Source organism: Camelus dromedarius, chromosome 11 (assembly GCF_036321535.1).
Source record: "Camelus dromedarius isolate mCamDro1 chromosome 11, mCamDro1.pat, whole genome shotgun sequence".
NCBI lineage: Eukaryota > Metazoa > Chordata > Mammalia > Artiodactyla > Camelidae > Camelus > Camelus dromedarius.
In genome coordinates, this window is record NC_087446.1 from 17,356,168 (window position 1) to 17,372,555 (window position 16,388).

The 16,388-nt window shown below is 33.7% G+C and overlaps 2 protein-coding genes across 11 annotated transcripts in view; one reads left to right on the forward strand and one right to left on the reverse strand.

The window, feature by feature from the left end:
• The window catches only part of ZDHHC17 (zinc finger DHHC-type palmitoyltransferase 17), a 328,798-nt gene that overhangs the window by 25,236 nt on the left and 287,174 nt on the right, over positions 1-16,388 (forward strand). The window lies entirely within an intron of this gene.
• OSBPL8 (oxysterol binding protein like 8) overlaps positions 1-16,388 on the reverse strand; it is a 133,766-nt gene that overhangs the window by 23,459 nt on the left and 93,919 nt on the right. For all 9 annotated transcript variants that reach the window (XM_064491549.1, XM_010988201.3, XM_010988200.3 and 6 more), the window contains 9 exons: positions 14,202-14,279; positions 12,276-12,377; positions 10,211-10,414; positions 7,869-7,953; positions 6,413-6,584; positions 3,213-3,450; positions 2,435-2,619; positions 602-683; positions 208-306 (listed from right to left, as the gene is read on the reverse strand). In XM_064491549.1, the coding sequence (XP_064347619.1) occupies positions 208-306; positions 602-683; positions 2,435-2,619; positions 3,213-3,450; positions 6,413-6,584; positions 7,869-7,953; positions 10,211-10,414; positions 12,276-12,377; positions 14,202-14,279 (1,245 nt within the window). The remainder of the gene's footprint in view (positions 1-207; positions 307-601; positions 684-2,434; positions 2,620-3,212; positions 3,451-6,412; positions 6,585-7,868; positions 7,954-10,210; positions 10,415-12,275; positions 12,378-14,201; positions 14,280-16,388) is intronic.

Here is a 16,388-nt window from a genome sequence, read left to right on the forward strand (position 1 = left end):
TGATCACAGGATTCCATGACTGTAACAGTAATACTTAAGTAGAGTACGGTATTTAGCAGTAGTCAATACTAACAGGTTAAATGCTTACCAAATGCTCACTAATGAGAAAGGTTAATCACCAGTGAATTCACTGAGTTAATATTTTCTATAAAAATATACCAATAACTTCCAAATCAGTTTTGTTTCTGTAAAATACATTTCTAATACCTGTTCAGCAATATAAAAAGTTTTGCTGTTTGTTCTGGGATGAAACCACAAACAACGGAACGTCTCACCAAGTATAGGATTATAAGGTTTCTTCAGTCCCTAGTAAAAAATATACAAGTTTCAGATTATAAATATGAATGATTCAAAGTACTAATTTAAACCAGTTAAGATGGGTTTAACTGTATCATCTGGGAACTATCTTTATACAATTTCACAGGAGTGAAATAAAATAAAATTAAATGACTTCAGTCATAATTCAAGTCTAAATAATCAAGCATTTTACAATTTGCTAACTCAAAGAGGCCCTGCAGTGCAATTATTAGTAAATAATTTTAAGGTATCCTAAAAAATAAAGTGCATATAAGGCTATAGTAAAGGAAAACATAAACATTACCTTTGGCTTTTTATAGAATCCAGACAAATACCATTTCACTACTTTCTTCAAACGGAAATAAGGATTTTCTTCAAGAGCAGCCCTAAAAAACAAAATGATATATGCAAAAACTTTTACAGAATATATCACAAATTCTCCTTCATATTAATCAAATCAACAACTGAATATGAGATATGATTGGAAAGCACAAGTCACATTTAAAATAGAGGGCAAAAATAACCAAGTAAAGCAACTTGTAGGAATCATTTTCCATAATCTGGAGTTGTATCTGTAGGAGTCATTCCCAGAAGCGGGATTACTGGATCAAAGATTGAATGCATCTACAATTTTGGTAGATGCTGCCAGATTCCTTTCAAAGGCCCTGTGCTAGTTTTTATCACCCAGCAGCCGTCTGTTGAGTGCCTGTGGCCCCACACAACCTTGGCAATAGTGTGCGTTGCCAGAAGTGCAACCTTTCAATTTGGGAAAATGACATACGTATAGGATTGTTACAACAGGGTTTATAATAGTAAAAGATTAGATAACTCAAGTGTCCAGCCATAGCTGACTGGTTAAATAATGTATGGCACATCCACCTCACAGAACATGATAAACTGATTTGGAGGGATCTTAAGGATTATGTGTGTGAAAAGTGCAAGGTAATAGAAGAATTTGGGAAAAATGGGCATCTCTCAAGATCTTACTGTGACTTATAAGAACCTGCCTCATATTCTGAGAGAAATAAATTTCTAGACAGATAAAAGAAAGCAGAACTGGAGTATAAAAGCATTTGGATTTTTGGTCAATGTGATGGATGAAAAATAGATCTTATTAAGGCTTGAATTTGTACCTTTTTTATTTTGAATGAAGTTTACATGTTTAAGGACTGTTTCTATTACTTCATTTTTTAACTGCTTGGTCAATTTCTCTACTCCTTTTTCCTATTAGGTTGTTGATCATTTTCATTTAATGTCTAAGAGCCTTTTTTATTTTAGGGAGATTAATACTTTCTGTATGGCCTAATTTGCAGAAATCTCCCCTAGTTTATCAATTATCCTTTGCATCAGTTTATGTGGTTTTTTTGCAATGTTCATTAATGCAATTAATAGACTAATAATGCAACTAATAAACTGAATATAGATATTGATGCAGAATCTAAAAATCAGGTCACAGGGCCAGAACCTAGTACCTTAGAAAACCCAGCGTCTTGTATCTATCTCTAGTATTATAGAAAATGCAGCTGCTGGAATGGGGTCAGCAGGTGAAACCTAAAAGGTATGGTTCTCCAAGAAACTGCTGAGAAAAGGTGGGTAGCTCCTCTTCCACCTCCTTTATGCCTGCCCTCTTCAGAATTACACCCAGGATCAGCTGGCAGGAAGAAAAACAAAGATAAGAGTGGGAATTTTTGCTACGAGCCAACAATTGGCAGGATGCTCCAGATAGGATAAACTGTGCAGGCCTCATAGCACGCAGAGAGGACAAGCACAAGCGAGAGAACAAGCCCCTGGATGGGACCTGAATGAGGGCTTAGGTGGGGAGAATAAAGAAAGCCAACCACCTCTCCCTGTGTCGGGTCAGTGCACAGGGAGCCTGTGATGGCAGTGCTTTCAAGGCAGGGGCCGAATTCCTGTCTTCCTCAAGCTTTTAATCTCTCACTTTGACCTCATAAATGGAAACATTACAGCAAAGTATTAAATATGCTTCTTATCAAGGTCAACTATAGAAGTGGTGAAAAAGAGAGAGTGTATCTTATTAGGGCCCAATTTTGGTAAGGCAAAACCACCAAAATTAGTACTCTGACAAATCTCTAAACCATGAAGTATCTTTTATTTTAAGAAATGAGAATCTACTTACTCAGATAGGAAGTCTGCATGGTAGTAGTAATCTGAAAGTTTATCCAGGAAAGAACGAGGCTCCAAAATAAATGTCGGTAGAACCACCCTGGACAGGTCCATACCAGGACGGACCTGTTTCAGCAGTGTCCAGATAAGGCTTTTATTTTCTTCAGATACAGTTTCTGTTTGAGAAGCCTCACCTGCCTTTAGCAATTAACAAAAAATACTGAAATATTATATTTATTTCAGACACATAAATATGTAGATAAGACAGCTAATGTTGATAATATGAATTCTCTATAGGACTATTCAAGCATTCTTAAAATGTGAAAATAACCCATTAGGTAATTAGTCTATAGCTATAAAATTTAGATAAAAAGGGTAGTACCAAGAGACACTAAAGTGAGTGATATATATAAAGAATCCATTAAAAAAACCATTATACTCTATTATACTATGTTTACTTCTATGCACTAGCAATAACAAGAAAGCTATAAGTTCATGTTTCCTTGCAATTTACTTTGTACCTGGTAATGACATCAAGGGGTATCTTATTTCAAAAGCAAACCTGAAGAAAATGTAGACTTGAAATTTAATAGAATATATTGGTACATGTGTGAGTATATGTGTTTAGCTGTTTATAAATCTTGATATACTTCATATTTATGCACCTTTTAAAATAAAACACACAAATAACATTTTCTTTAGGAAAAATAAGCAGTAAGTCGAACAAATATCTTCATTTTTATCTGTAAATTTTCAAGTATTAGAAAACCAAAACCCCTGGGAACTTCTACCTCTCCGAGTTCTTCATGGCTCTGTTCCGTGTAGGTAGTCTCCTTCAAAGGCTCCACAGGCTCAGGCTCAATGTACGAGTCGTCCTGCCTTTCTGATGTATCTGTGTCACTCTCCTCACTCTTCCCCATCACCTCATTGTCAGACTCATCATGCTCCTGATCATTTTCTTTATCAGATTTATCAGAATACATATCTTGGTCCTTAAAATGCTGCCGTTCAATTTCACTATCATTCAGCCTTAAGGGAAAGAATTATTAGGAGGAAGAATGAAAGAGGTTAAGAGGTTAAGAATATTTAATTTATAAATAAGAATGATATGTCACATTCATTGAGAATTTACTATGTGCCTGGCACCGTTCTAAGTGTTTTATGTTGTTTAACTCATTTAATCAAAAAATAACCGTATGAGATAAGTAAAATTATTCTTCTCACTTCATAGATTAATAAATGGAGGCACAGAAGAATGAATTAAAAACCTGGGAAATATTGAAAGATGACACTCTGAGCTGTTTGCTTCTCTACCCTTTGAGTCTAAAATCTTCCAAAAGCAAAATTTTAGACTATTTCTTGCTACATTTTTACATACAAATATCATCACTTGAATCAACCTACTAACCTATCACTTGTAGTCTGAAGAAAAACTTCAAGTTAAGATCATCAGATTCTCAAGTGAACTCAGATGAATTATGACTTTCCACCTGAGGTCTCCAAAGTCACTCAAAGTAAGTCCAAAAATAAAATGAGAAAATGTATAAGGTAATTATATCAATTTAATACTTGACTGATAGATTCAATCTTGAAAAAAAAAAAACAGGGAGAAATGGAAATTTCAACTTAAGGAAATGAACCTACATCCTGAAATTGGTAAGTTGTTATATCCAACCTTATTCTTACTTACAGGATTAGGATTACTAATCTGTACACCCTACTGCCCCCCTCCAAAAAAAAATCCCTCACTCCCAGAGTTAATGAAAAATTTAAAGAAATTTCTTATTTAAGAAAGTACCTGTGTGTTTCCTTTGGTATAAATAAAATTTGTAAAGTACTTTGCAAATGAATACACGGTGCCATTATATATAACTGACAGTTTAACCATGCTGACATGAGTAGCAGAGCAGAATAGTCCTATTTGAGTCCTATTTTAGTCTCTATTTTTCCAACATCTTCATTTGTTTGAATTTTAACCAGAGTACTTCTAATAGAAATTCACTTTTTTGTAATACTTATTATTTTCTTTCTTTTCCTTTACAATCATATATTTTTTAAAAAGTAGTTTAAAATTGCTGTCTTTGCTTTCTTACTATATATTCTCACCTTAACTCCTCACAATTTGGTTTTTATTTTCTCTTTTATTTGTTTATCCTCTCTCTCTCCTTTGGCAAGCTATCCAAATTCAAGACCTCATCATCATTTCTATTAATTGATCTCTATTGGATGATTTCCCATCATGTAAAAATAAGCTTTTAAAGACTCAGGCTTTTAAATGCTTGGCTGACATCATCTATATGTCCTGGGACCACTGCATCCTCAACATGTCCAATACTTAATAAATTATCATCTCCTAAACGTGGTCCTTTTCAAAAATTTTACCATCATCTTCTCAGTCACTCAGGCTTAAAACTTGATAATCTTTAACTTCACCCATCTCCTGTCTCTTATTTCCAAGCAGATTCTACGTCTGGAAGGTGGGCTCCCATCCCTCCTTATCTCTGCATCATAGTTCACAGCTTATTTTCTGTCATATAGTTAAATGAACATGTTGATATGTTGATTCTGCTTTTGCAAAATCTGATATATTGATCCTCTCCCTGATTCCCTAACTGGACATTATGTTTTCATCTTCTAAATTCTCCTGATCCTATACTACCCTAAGACATCTCTCCTTTGGTTGTTTATGTCATTCTTTTCTTCCCACTATTCATAGTTGCCTGGCATTTTATAGGTTTCAAACAGAACAAAACAAAACAAAACAAAACATCTCTCTAGGATCACACAGCTAGTAAACTGTTATACTGATTTCAGATTTAGGATTGTACCTGATTCACCTCCCTATTCACAATGTGGTGAATTACACAGAAAAGTGTATGGTATCTTACATAGAAAAGAGGCTCAAAAATCTTTAATGAATAAGGATGTGAAGTAGATGAATTTTTAAGAACCCTAAATAAAAGCATTTAAGGATTACCTGGTATTCAGTAATACCAGGGGAAGAGGTCCCAACAAAAACCCATCCCTATATCAGTGGTAACCCACCCCCACCCCAATCCTATCCCATTCAGGCTTCCATAGTGGGAAGCTAAAGCTCCAGGTTACAAATCTGCAAAGAAAGGATGTAAAAGGTAAGGTAATGGCAGATTTAAAAGGGAACAAAGGAAAAGAGCCAAACAAAAAAAGCTAGGGAAAACACAGTTCAGGTCAGGTTACATGGAGGCAAGGAGAGGAGCAGTCTGACTTTGAGGAGAGTAACCTCAGTGCTGACAGGAGTAAGTGGCTGCAGAGAAGCTGAGGGCTGGGGCAAGGGAGGAAAAGGGGAAGCCCATTTTTCCTGCAGAGCAACAGAAGAGATCTGAACCTCAACAACCCCCTGAACCTCAAACAAAGGGCTTCTTCATTTTCTTGGAGGAAATTTTTTTTAGTATTAACTACAATGAATGCCTCACTGGGGGAAAACATAAATAGGATACAGTTCCAACTTGAAAACACTTACAGTATAATAGCAGAATTCCACAAATACCAAGTAGAATAAGTCAAGTTCCATTATCCAGAAAAAAAAAAGTGCTATAGAACAGCAAAAGAGACATGGATTACATCTCATTTTTATGAAGCAGAAAAGGCTTCACATAGAATATTTGAGACTGGGATTGGCCTTAAAAAAAACACAGGAGAAGAAAAGAGCAAGGTGGACTAGAAATCATTCTTAATGGAGGGGACACCACACACAAAGACAAGGTAGACAGCATGGTTGTATTTAGGAAAGAACAAGTAATTCACATGAGCTGGAATCAAGGAAATAACTTTTTACACCTCACCATAGCAACTAAACAAATGTTAAACCAGGCGGTAGGCCATATAATGAATGGGAAGAAGACAGCCAAGTTTCAATCTTAGATACACTACAAAAATTCTAGGCCTGCTAACTAACCTAGTGAACATCGCAGTCTTGAAAATAATCACCAAATTAGTGGCAGTATCTACTTACTGGAAGTTGTCACCACTGTGGAGATTGTTAGCCCGTAATAAGCCATACAGAGTCACATGGGTGCTCTCTGATGAGATGCTCAGCTCATGTTCCTTTCCTTCCCTGATCATTGTACGTTTGAGAAGACTAGAACATTTCAAAGCCAGCTCCAAAGCATCCATCCAGCACCTTCCTAGAATAGCATAGACTCGTAAGTAGTATAATTCAATAAACTAGAAAAACTAGCATCCATCTTCATTTAACACTGTTAACCTTTAAACATACTATTATTTCTCTGAGAAACATGCACTGTAAAAGTTAATTTGAACATAAAATCTTGCCAGGATTTCTTAATGCAATTTTTCAGTATAACAAGTGCTTTTTACTTTCTAAATATCTAGAAACCACTGGTAAATAAATAGCATTAACATGCATTAGAAAACACACCTAATCTAAAATAAATGTACTTTATTTTTAAAATCTCTAAGACTAACAACATGTAGTATAATCCGAAGGTACCAAAAAAGGTACATAAAATATAATGAAGGGATTATGTTTCTACTATAAACAAACGATTTAAAACATTTTGTTGTTGATAGGACATCTATGTCAGGTTTAGCATCCATTCTACTTATATCTATGAAATTTTTAAAATCAGAAAAATGCCTGAACAATACTGTTATTAACTGCCTTATTAGTTAGTAGAAACATTAATAACTTTATTTTTTAATTAAAATTTAGAACAGTATTAGCAGAAAAAAAGTTAGTTGTTCTTAAAAGTCATATGTATTTGTTTCAAGATAAAGCTGGAAATACCAGCCAAGTAAATCCCTTTCATAATGAAAGCTCATGCCTATGATATTAATTTTTTAAATAATCATCTGGTTAAAGTGAACTTTATGTTACACGATTCCCTGGGCTAAGCTAGTCTAAACTATAAAACATTAAAGTGAAGAAGAAATCCATTATCAATTATTAAATTTTTAAAGGTACTTTGCTTTCATGTAAGTAAGTTATACTCTCCCCATTTTTGCTTCAGAAATTAAGTATTAAGTAATTAAATGCAGAATAGAAGTTTGTATTTTAATGTCTTATGTAAAAAAAATCAAAATAGTATATATATGTCTTATGCTAATATTTAATGATAAAATATAAATAGTATTAAATGTATTTCTAAAATGACAAGACTTAATGAGTTATCATAGAGAACACTAACCAAGTCAAAAATGTGTCAATATGTCAATGGAGGATGAAGAAAACTCCAGGCTGCTAATTTATCATTCAACTATATAATGCTTCCTTCCTATCAAATTTCCTTGTTTGTTGGCCACGTTAATGGTAACAGTCTTCTAAGCAATATGATTATGATTATAGTACCTCTGCTGCAAATACCGTATTTTTCCCAAAGGAAAATGTAGTGATATATACAATAAACCCTTAAAAATGAGGACCAAAACCCAAGCCATCATTTGTTTACCATCGGACTCAGAAGTAGCTCGGATGATCAAATAACTGCTAGGTAGGGGCTGAGTTATAGATCCAACTGCTTCACCTTTGGGACCCTTAAAAGCAAAATAAATAAAATAAATAGTGTACGGTATTATGAGATCTCAACTTTTTATTATCCATTATTATCTGTAATAATCTAAGTTAGGCATGGATTATAATTTTTAAAAGCAAACAAGCTTTAATTTCATGCTTTCTGAGAAAGCAAATGTTAAGTATTAAGGAAAGTTTTCCTCTTCCACCAAATATACCTCCTTACCAGAAAAATGAACAACTTATAGCTATCATTAAACATTTTCTCTATATATTGTTTACATATTATGGAGAAACCTAAAATTTACCATACTAGACCAAATTTTAATATAACGGAATTTATATCCCACAAACACTAGATAAGCAATACTAAATTTTTAGAAGCCTAAAGAAACAGAAATACAGTTATAATTTATAAGAAAAAGAGAAATACATTTTTACTAAGTCTAGGGAAAAATAAATCCCCATTTTATAACCAATGATATACTTGTTTACAAAATACCAACTTAAAAAAAAAAGCTAATTTTGTTTTTCCAGAAACAAGAAAGAAAAAGGGATTTTATTGCTGCCTGTGGTGGCTGAGATTGTTTTAGAAGTATAAAACACCAAGAACTTTACAGTAGTTAGTATCACCAAGGTTACTTTCAGGTGTACAGTTCTTTATCTGGAAAAAAAATCTGAGGATTGAAGTTATAGTATAATTTTGATAGAAAAAGCACAATTTTTAAAGTTGTCAGACCAAAGGATAAAATGGATTTTAAGAAACAAACAGCAGGAAGTAAAGATGGATATTCAAAATGTAGAAACAAATCAATATGCTTTTAACAAATCCTATAATACCCTTGGGTATTTTCAAATAGCTTTATAATTTATGGTCCAGTTCCTAGAATCAGTATAGAGTAGGACCTCAGGTCAGACTGCCTGGGCTTCAATCTTCATTCCATGCTAGAAAAATTACTTAAGTAACCTCTTTAAGGCCTCAATCTCTTTAACTGGGTAATGGGGGAAATCTGTATCATCCTTATGGTTATGAGAATTAAAAAAAGATTCCAAATAACATGTTCAAAAGAGTCACTGACACAAAGTAAAGATTCATAAACTCTACTATTTCCTAATCATAGGTACTGACTCTGAAGCTGTTTAAACAATGCTCTAAGTAGGCTTTGCTTGTGGAGAATATTCTGATGTTTATATAATTGTATAAATTTACCTCTCATCAATATTTGGAATGAAATAATTTGACATTTAAAATGTTTTAAATGATTTAAAAATTCATTATAATTCTTGCAATTTCTAAGAGTAGTAAAAAATAAATTAAGTGTGTGTATATGGTTTTGAAAGTAATTTTTTTAACTTGAGAGTTACATGATACAGAAATACCAGAGACTTCACAAGTTAAATTCTTTCCCCTGTGGGGAGTACCTATCTCAGAATAAAACTGACTTTGTATTCTTACATTTATTCCTGCTATGACTTCAGACTACTGAAATAAAGGTAAGAAGTCCAGGTTTTTTCCAAAAAAATGAAGCTACTTTCAGTTAGCTCAAATCTCAACTAGGTTGTTTTCCTTAAAGGAGGGGCCCTAAACCTTTTATTCAAGTGTAATTTACTTTAGAAACTAAAACAATGATTCTTTGTAAAAATTTAAGCTAGATTCATTTATTCAGATAGCATGTATTACATGTCTACTTTGTAGAATTCCTTGGTAGTTAATCAAATAAAGCAGTTTATCAGAATGAATTTTCTTAAGTTTGTTTTTAAAATACAGGAGTGACCATGGTAATGCTTTTTAGTATAAAAGCATTAGAGCTCCATCTTCAAAGAAAGCTGTGTCTCAAGAGTAAGCAGGACTGCTGCTTATAAGCTTCTTACCACAGATTTACACCACTATAGGAAAGACCACAGAAATAAATGGCAGCTTCTGTTCCAGAGGATCTTACAATTTGAACACTCATGATACAGTATTCCAAAGCAAAGCTGGTAACTGCAAACTAAAAAAGCCAGAACAAACTGAATCCCCAAAGACAAGAGATAATAAGGTACAATATAAATTTGGGAAACATTTTCTGGAGAAATTTTTAAGTTAGATCTCAAAGGTAAACAAAGCCTTTTGGTGCACATTTCATTACGGGTAGAGACAGAAAGAAGAATAATGTGATTGAAAACAGAAACAAATTTGTAAGTCCTGGCAGAGGACAGCAATCATTCATTGACTTATCTCAGCTCTACTCATAGACTGACATCTTTACCTTTTCCTCTATATAGCAAGTGCTTACTTACCTTCACTGCCCAAATAGACTGCTCCAAAGGATGGAAAAGTTTAAAACAAAAGCCATCCTTTTTTGATGGACGCTCAATGATTTCACAGGCATTCAGAAGTACTGTTCCTACCCATTGACCATTTTTTTGGGTTTTATAGATCAGTAGCACCCCGGGTTTCAACACACACCACAATTTGGTCCAGCTCTTTAGAGTACCACGAATCTAAAGAAAGATAAGTTTATTTAATAAGTAAAGCTCTATTTTTCTCTTTCTGCTCCACAAGATACAAACAAAATAATGGCATATAGGATGTTTTAATCTAAAATTTCCATAAAATGTACACTTTAGATTCACAAGACATGTTTTTTCAGTTACTAAATGGCAAGCAATGACAATAAATGTTAAAATAGCATGACTTCTGCTTCAGAGGAACTTAAATTCTAGTGGGAGACTCTGTCAACAGTTTCAAAATAATGTACCAAGTAGAATGATTTTCCTAACCCTCCTGGCCAGGTCAGGGGCCATTAAAATATAGTTTCCTAGTACTGAGATTCTCCTCTTTGCATCTGTCACAGCTATGATGTTATTTGTCTGAGTATAAGATTTTTTTACCTCTTAAGAATTTTAACTCTTACCACTGCATTAGCTGTGCTTAAAACACTGCCAGCACACAACAGACATTCCCTAAATAGTCAGTGAGTGGTAGGGAGAGGGAAGAACCTCTTCTTAGCCCCTAAAATTACCTTCTCTATGTTTGTTCTTAGCAATTATATAAAATGTGTCATACAAATTTCTTGGGAGAAATTTCAAAACACAAGTTACATGAATCTCTCTCTAGTCTCATAAAATGCTCCTCATCCTAGATTTAGTGCTATGTTGATAATAATTCTCTAACTAGTTTTCCCTATGAATTTTTATTTCTGTAATCCATTAAAATTGTTTCTATGCAAGTCACTGAATTCACAATACTAAAAAAAATGCTAATATAATATTTAGATTAAAAACTAGGAATTATCCTCACTTTTACTTATTATATAAAACATCTCCTTTCTCAATGTACTTACATGAATTATGAAATAAATATAAAGTTCCCTAACCCCACAAATAGGCATACCACAGTAAATCTAAACAAGAAAAATTTAGAAAGTGGAAGTCTGAAGCCAGGCATGAAGAAAAGAGAAAATCTTTTTTTAAAAAGTAGGAGTATATGTAAAAGAGAGAAAGACAAGAGATGTCAAAGGAAGAGTTATGCTGAGACAACATTCTGGATCTTGGAGATGTGACAGTAGAAAATGGATGGCAATTTATCAGAATGAAGGTAAGATTTAGAAAGTCAGCCAGGGGATGTGTTGGGGACTTCCGGCAGGTTGGTTGGGGAAGTCCAATGTCAGAAGAAAAGACTAGGTTTAGGTCTGAAAAACACAAATGAGATCTGGAGCTTAAAGACTTAGTAAGTAGAGCCAATAAAAGTCAGAAGTGTTTTCAGCATAACACTGAGGAAGATCCCAGTATTACTAAACTATCAAAGAAAGTATCACTAGACTTCCAAGTTAGTAAGAGAACTTCCATGACAGATCTCACAAGAATTTTAGGTTGGAGGTTGTACCTACTCTTGGGGAAAGTAGAAATAACCAGAGGCCAAAAAGTATAAGGTATGGAAACAGCAATACGAATGTTTTTCTGAAAATTAATGCTTTTCAAATGATAACTTTTATATTAACTTTATCTCATATCTTCTTAAAAATGCACATATACCAACTCTACAATAATAATGAATGACAATTTGAATAGCAAAGTATTTATAGCATATGGATTAGACTATATAATGTCACACAAACCAAAAAGCCTTTTTAAAAGAGCTGCTTATTTGAGGTTGTTGTCAAGACAGACAACATTAAGGTTCCTTCTCTCCATTAAGACTGCAGCATAGATCCTTTGGGATACAATTAATAGTTTCTTCATCAGTGGAAAACAATCATCCTAGGAGTTGTTTTGTCTTGTAGGCTTTCGGTGCACTCTGGGCTTTCCTATTCCTATAGGTAAATATCCAACGATTTGAATTCAAGAGTCAATACAAACTGACCTTCAACCAATCAGCCATAACAATAACAGAAGGGTCTGTGATTGTACTGAGTAACTCCTTTGTGGCTCTTTTCTTTTCCTCTCGGTAATTTTTCTTTTGTACCTATTTTATAGAAATAATGGAAAAATTAAAAATTCATTAGAAATAGGCAATTTCTTTTCAATTTTTTAGCTCTATAGAAATGTAGAGTATAAAATTCTAAACCTCTTTTAGAATTCTAGCATCTTAGGATAGAAGAACTTTTTTTTAAGAGCTGGTAGGACTTTTTAGACAAGACAGGTTAGAATCTAATTCTTCTGATCATAAGTCCAGTTCTCTGTATATTTTTAAAGAATTTTACTTTTTTTAAATGACACATGAATATGATCACATGGAAAAAATGTCAAACAACATAAATAAAGCTAAAAGCAATTTTTATTTGACCATATCCTATTCTGATCCCTAGAATTGATCACTGTTAACCTTCTGGAAAACACTGTTCTTTCAGGCCTTTTCTTTGTAAAAACCTATCAAAATATGTAGATTGATTGATTGATTGATTGATTGATTTTTAACACATAAAAAAGGTTCTCCTATGCAGTATTTTTTGAAGCGTTTCAATTCTATTTCCACTTCATGTCTACCTCGTTCTTTTAACTGCTACGTAGGATTCTCAGTATGAATAAAATACTAAGAGGTAACATTTACTAGGCACTTTCTGTGTACCAGTCACTTTTCTAAGCATTTTACATGTATTACCTCATTTAATCCTCCCAATAACCTTGAGAAGTAAGATTATCATTATCTTTATTTTACAAATGAGAAAAGTGAGGCATAGACTTGCCCAGGACCACATAGCTAGTAAGTCATGGAGGCAGAATTCAAATAGAGGCAGACTGGCTCTAAAAGATACGCTTTTAACCACCAAGCTATGGTGTTTCTGTAATTTTTCTTAATATATTCTCTTACTGATGGAAATCTATTCTGTTGTCAGTTTTTCATATTACAGACAATGCTGCAATTGTTTACAGCTGACAATTTTGCTCTTTCCTGATACTAATACATAAGATATAGATAATAAAGAAACCACAACAGTGAAATGAATTCATTCAAATTATTAAAGTTTTACCCTTCTTAAGTCACTTCTGAGGTAATTTGGGACGGCAGCAATGGATTAATGCAATCTTATCATTGTTTCGTTGTTATTATATGGATGGGAGAAGATAACCTATCTGTGGTTTTTTTAACACAAAAATCTTCCTAGTTGCATTTAATGATAAAAAGACTACATAACACATAACAATTTTAATAATTATACAGTCAAAAAATTTTGAACTCTGGTCTTTATTATATTAATATGCATATCCAAATTAACACATTTGATATGGGATTGCAAATGCAAATACATACAGGATCAGATACGAAAAAGGGGGCAGGGTGCAAAACAGAGCACACGGGAATCAAGAATCATTTGGAAAGCATGTGGTCCTTAAGGTCCAGGCAGGCCCAATATTATATATATCTTGAGAGAAGCTGGAAGTCTAGGCTTGTAATTGTTGGCTCTAATTTTTAAAACATTGGGTAGGTCAAATAAAATATATCTACCTGTGGGCCAAATTTAGCCCATGACCTAGCAATTAGTAAACTCAAATTTCAGAGGGTACTGGAGCTTCCTGTCAGGTGTTCCAACAGCACAGTGATGTGTCTGGCTCAAGTACAGCTGTGCAGAAACTTCTAGTCCTTGGCCCCTAGAGCACCCAGTTGAGCCCAGAAACAACATTGGGACAGTCATCAAAGAGTCTTTTCAGTTGACTTTAGTGTGCCACACAAACATTAACATTTTTTTCTTCCTTTAGGAAGACTTATTTTTTTCTTTATCTTGTTAGCCTACTCCCAAAAGCATATGCAAAGCATAACGTTAGTTATGAAATAACCATGAAAACTAACCTTGAGAGATTCTTTTTTTGTGAGCTTGCTTGAAGCTGAACTATCCTTCTCCGACCCATTATAAAGTTTAGATTCAGACTGAAATCACACAGAAATGAACAAATGAGAAATAATAATTAAAACCATCACTTATTCTATAACTACATATGGTATATAAAAATTAGTGTTAAAACTATATTTGTGACATTCTTCCCAAAATGTCAATTTTCAAATACCGATTTTCCTTATACAGTATTTGGGTTTGAAAACTAATCCACATTAAATCCACAAAAACAAAAAAATAAAAAACTAATCAATAAATTAATTTATAATGGGAGGTTAAATAAGATAATGTTGGTAAATTTTTGCATTCCGTTTTCCAGAGTATTTCTGAAAAATACAATTGTTTTACACAATTACTTAGTTATTTTTAGGACAAAAGTATCCAAAACAATGTAATTTTTTAACAGCTGAAATGTTCTTAAAAAACAAAACAAAACCCAAACCATGTGCATTCTAGCAAGTTGCTGCATACATTGCCCTGTTGCTACGCCTTCTCCAATGGGAAGAAATACAAACATCTCAGAAACTAGTATTGAAACAACCTATCTAATTTGTACAGTGTTTAAAAAACCGATATTCCTAGCATCCACTTCTTCCTACCTATCCAGTATCCTAAATTATTATTAATGTCTTAAACTCTTTTCTTGATTTTGTTTATACTTGATATTTCAATTTGATCTTCATAAAAAACTTGAAAAACAGGCATAACAAGTGGTTTTATCTGCATCTTACAAATCATGAAAAGGAGGCTCAGGGAGGTTGATTTTCTGAACAATCAGTCAATTGCAGGGATCAGGACCTGGGTCTCCTAATCCAGCACTCTTTCAAGGAGACTACATTCTTCCACCAGAGTAGAGTAATATAAAACTAAAAACTGTTCTTATAAATCCTAGAGCAATAAAATTGAACATATTCCTTTACTGCCCTATGTTTTCATTTTTACCTATTGTTAGACACGAGAGAAGGTGCAGCATTACTCTCACTGCCAATAAGGTATATGGGGCTTGATCCAAATGGCAGCTTTCAAATGTTTAATGGCCAGATCTGCATAATATCATTAGATGTGATCAAGGACAAAAAACTTTGGGCATAAACTCCCTCACTCAATGAGATCCATGAGGACAGGGGCCATGTTATTCATCAACTGTACCAAGGTATCATCTGGGGAAAAGGAAGGGCTCAATAAATACCTGATGAATTAATAAAATGAAAATGAAATTAATATCTGCAGCTCATTTCTCTCATCTCTCCTGAAAACGCCTCTGCTACTCAGTACAAAATATGATTATGGTGATGGTAATAACTGGCTGAAGTGGATGGGAACTGCAAACTACACTCAGTGGGGAAGGTGGGGATTAACCAAATTAAAATTTTAAGAATTGTACTTGAAACTCATATTGTTTACTCCCATGATGATGGAATATATTGTGATATCCAAACAATTCCACAAAAGGCCTCAAGCCAAACAGTTCTGTCCTCTCCTTGCCCCTGGAAACCCAAAGATGACCACTACTGTCAGAGGAATACGATGGTTTCTATTTCCCACAGCTTAAAAGGAAAATGTGTATTATAATGTACTTCTTAGATGCTATTTTTTAATTGAAGTACAGTCAGTTACAATGTGTCAATTTCTAATGTACAGCACAATGTCCCAGTCATGTATTTATACACATACATTCATTTAGATACTATTAAGTAAAAAAATACTAACAGTATTAGCTTAAAAGTTAATGAAAATGAATGGCTGTTTAACTCTTTACCAAACACTATGATAAATACTTTATGTGCCCTACCTCATTTAATCCTCAGAGCGACTCTATGAGATCGCTGTAGTATCCCCTTTTTGCTAACAAGGAAACTAAGACTAACAGATGAAATAACTTCCCAAAGTCACAGAGCCATAAGTAGATGATCTGGGATTTGTACTCTGGTGTGCCTAATTTTCAGTGTCATGGTCTTAACCATCTCACTACACTGATTTCTTACCTTTTAAAACTGTTCATACAGAATCTTAGACCCAAATTTAAGACTTACTTTCATGAACAGTAGGAAATCTATTTCCTCAGACATGACAATATCTGGCTTGGAGATTCCTAAAAGATTCTAGTATATAAGGGACCAGCAGTCCAGAAGGGAGTCACATGA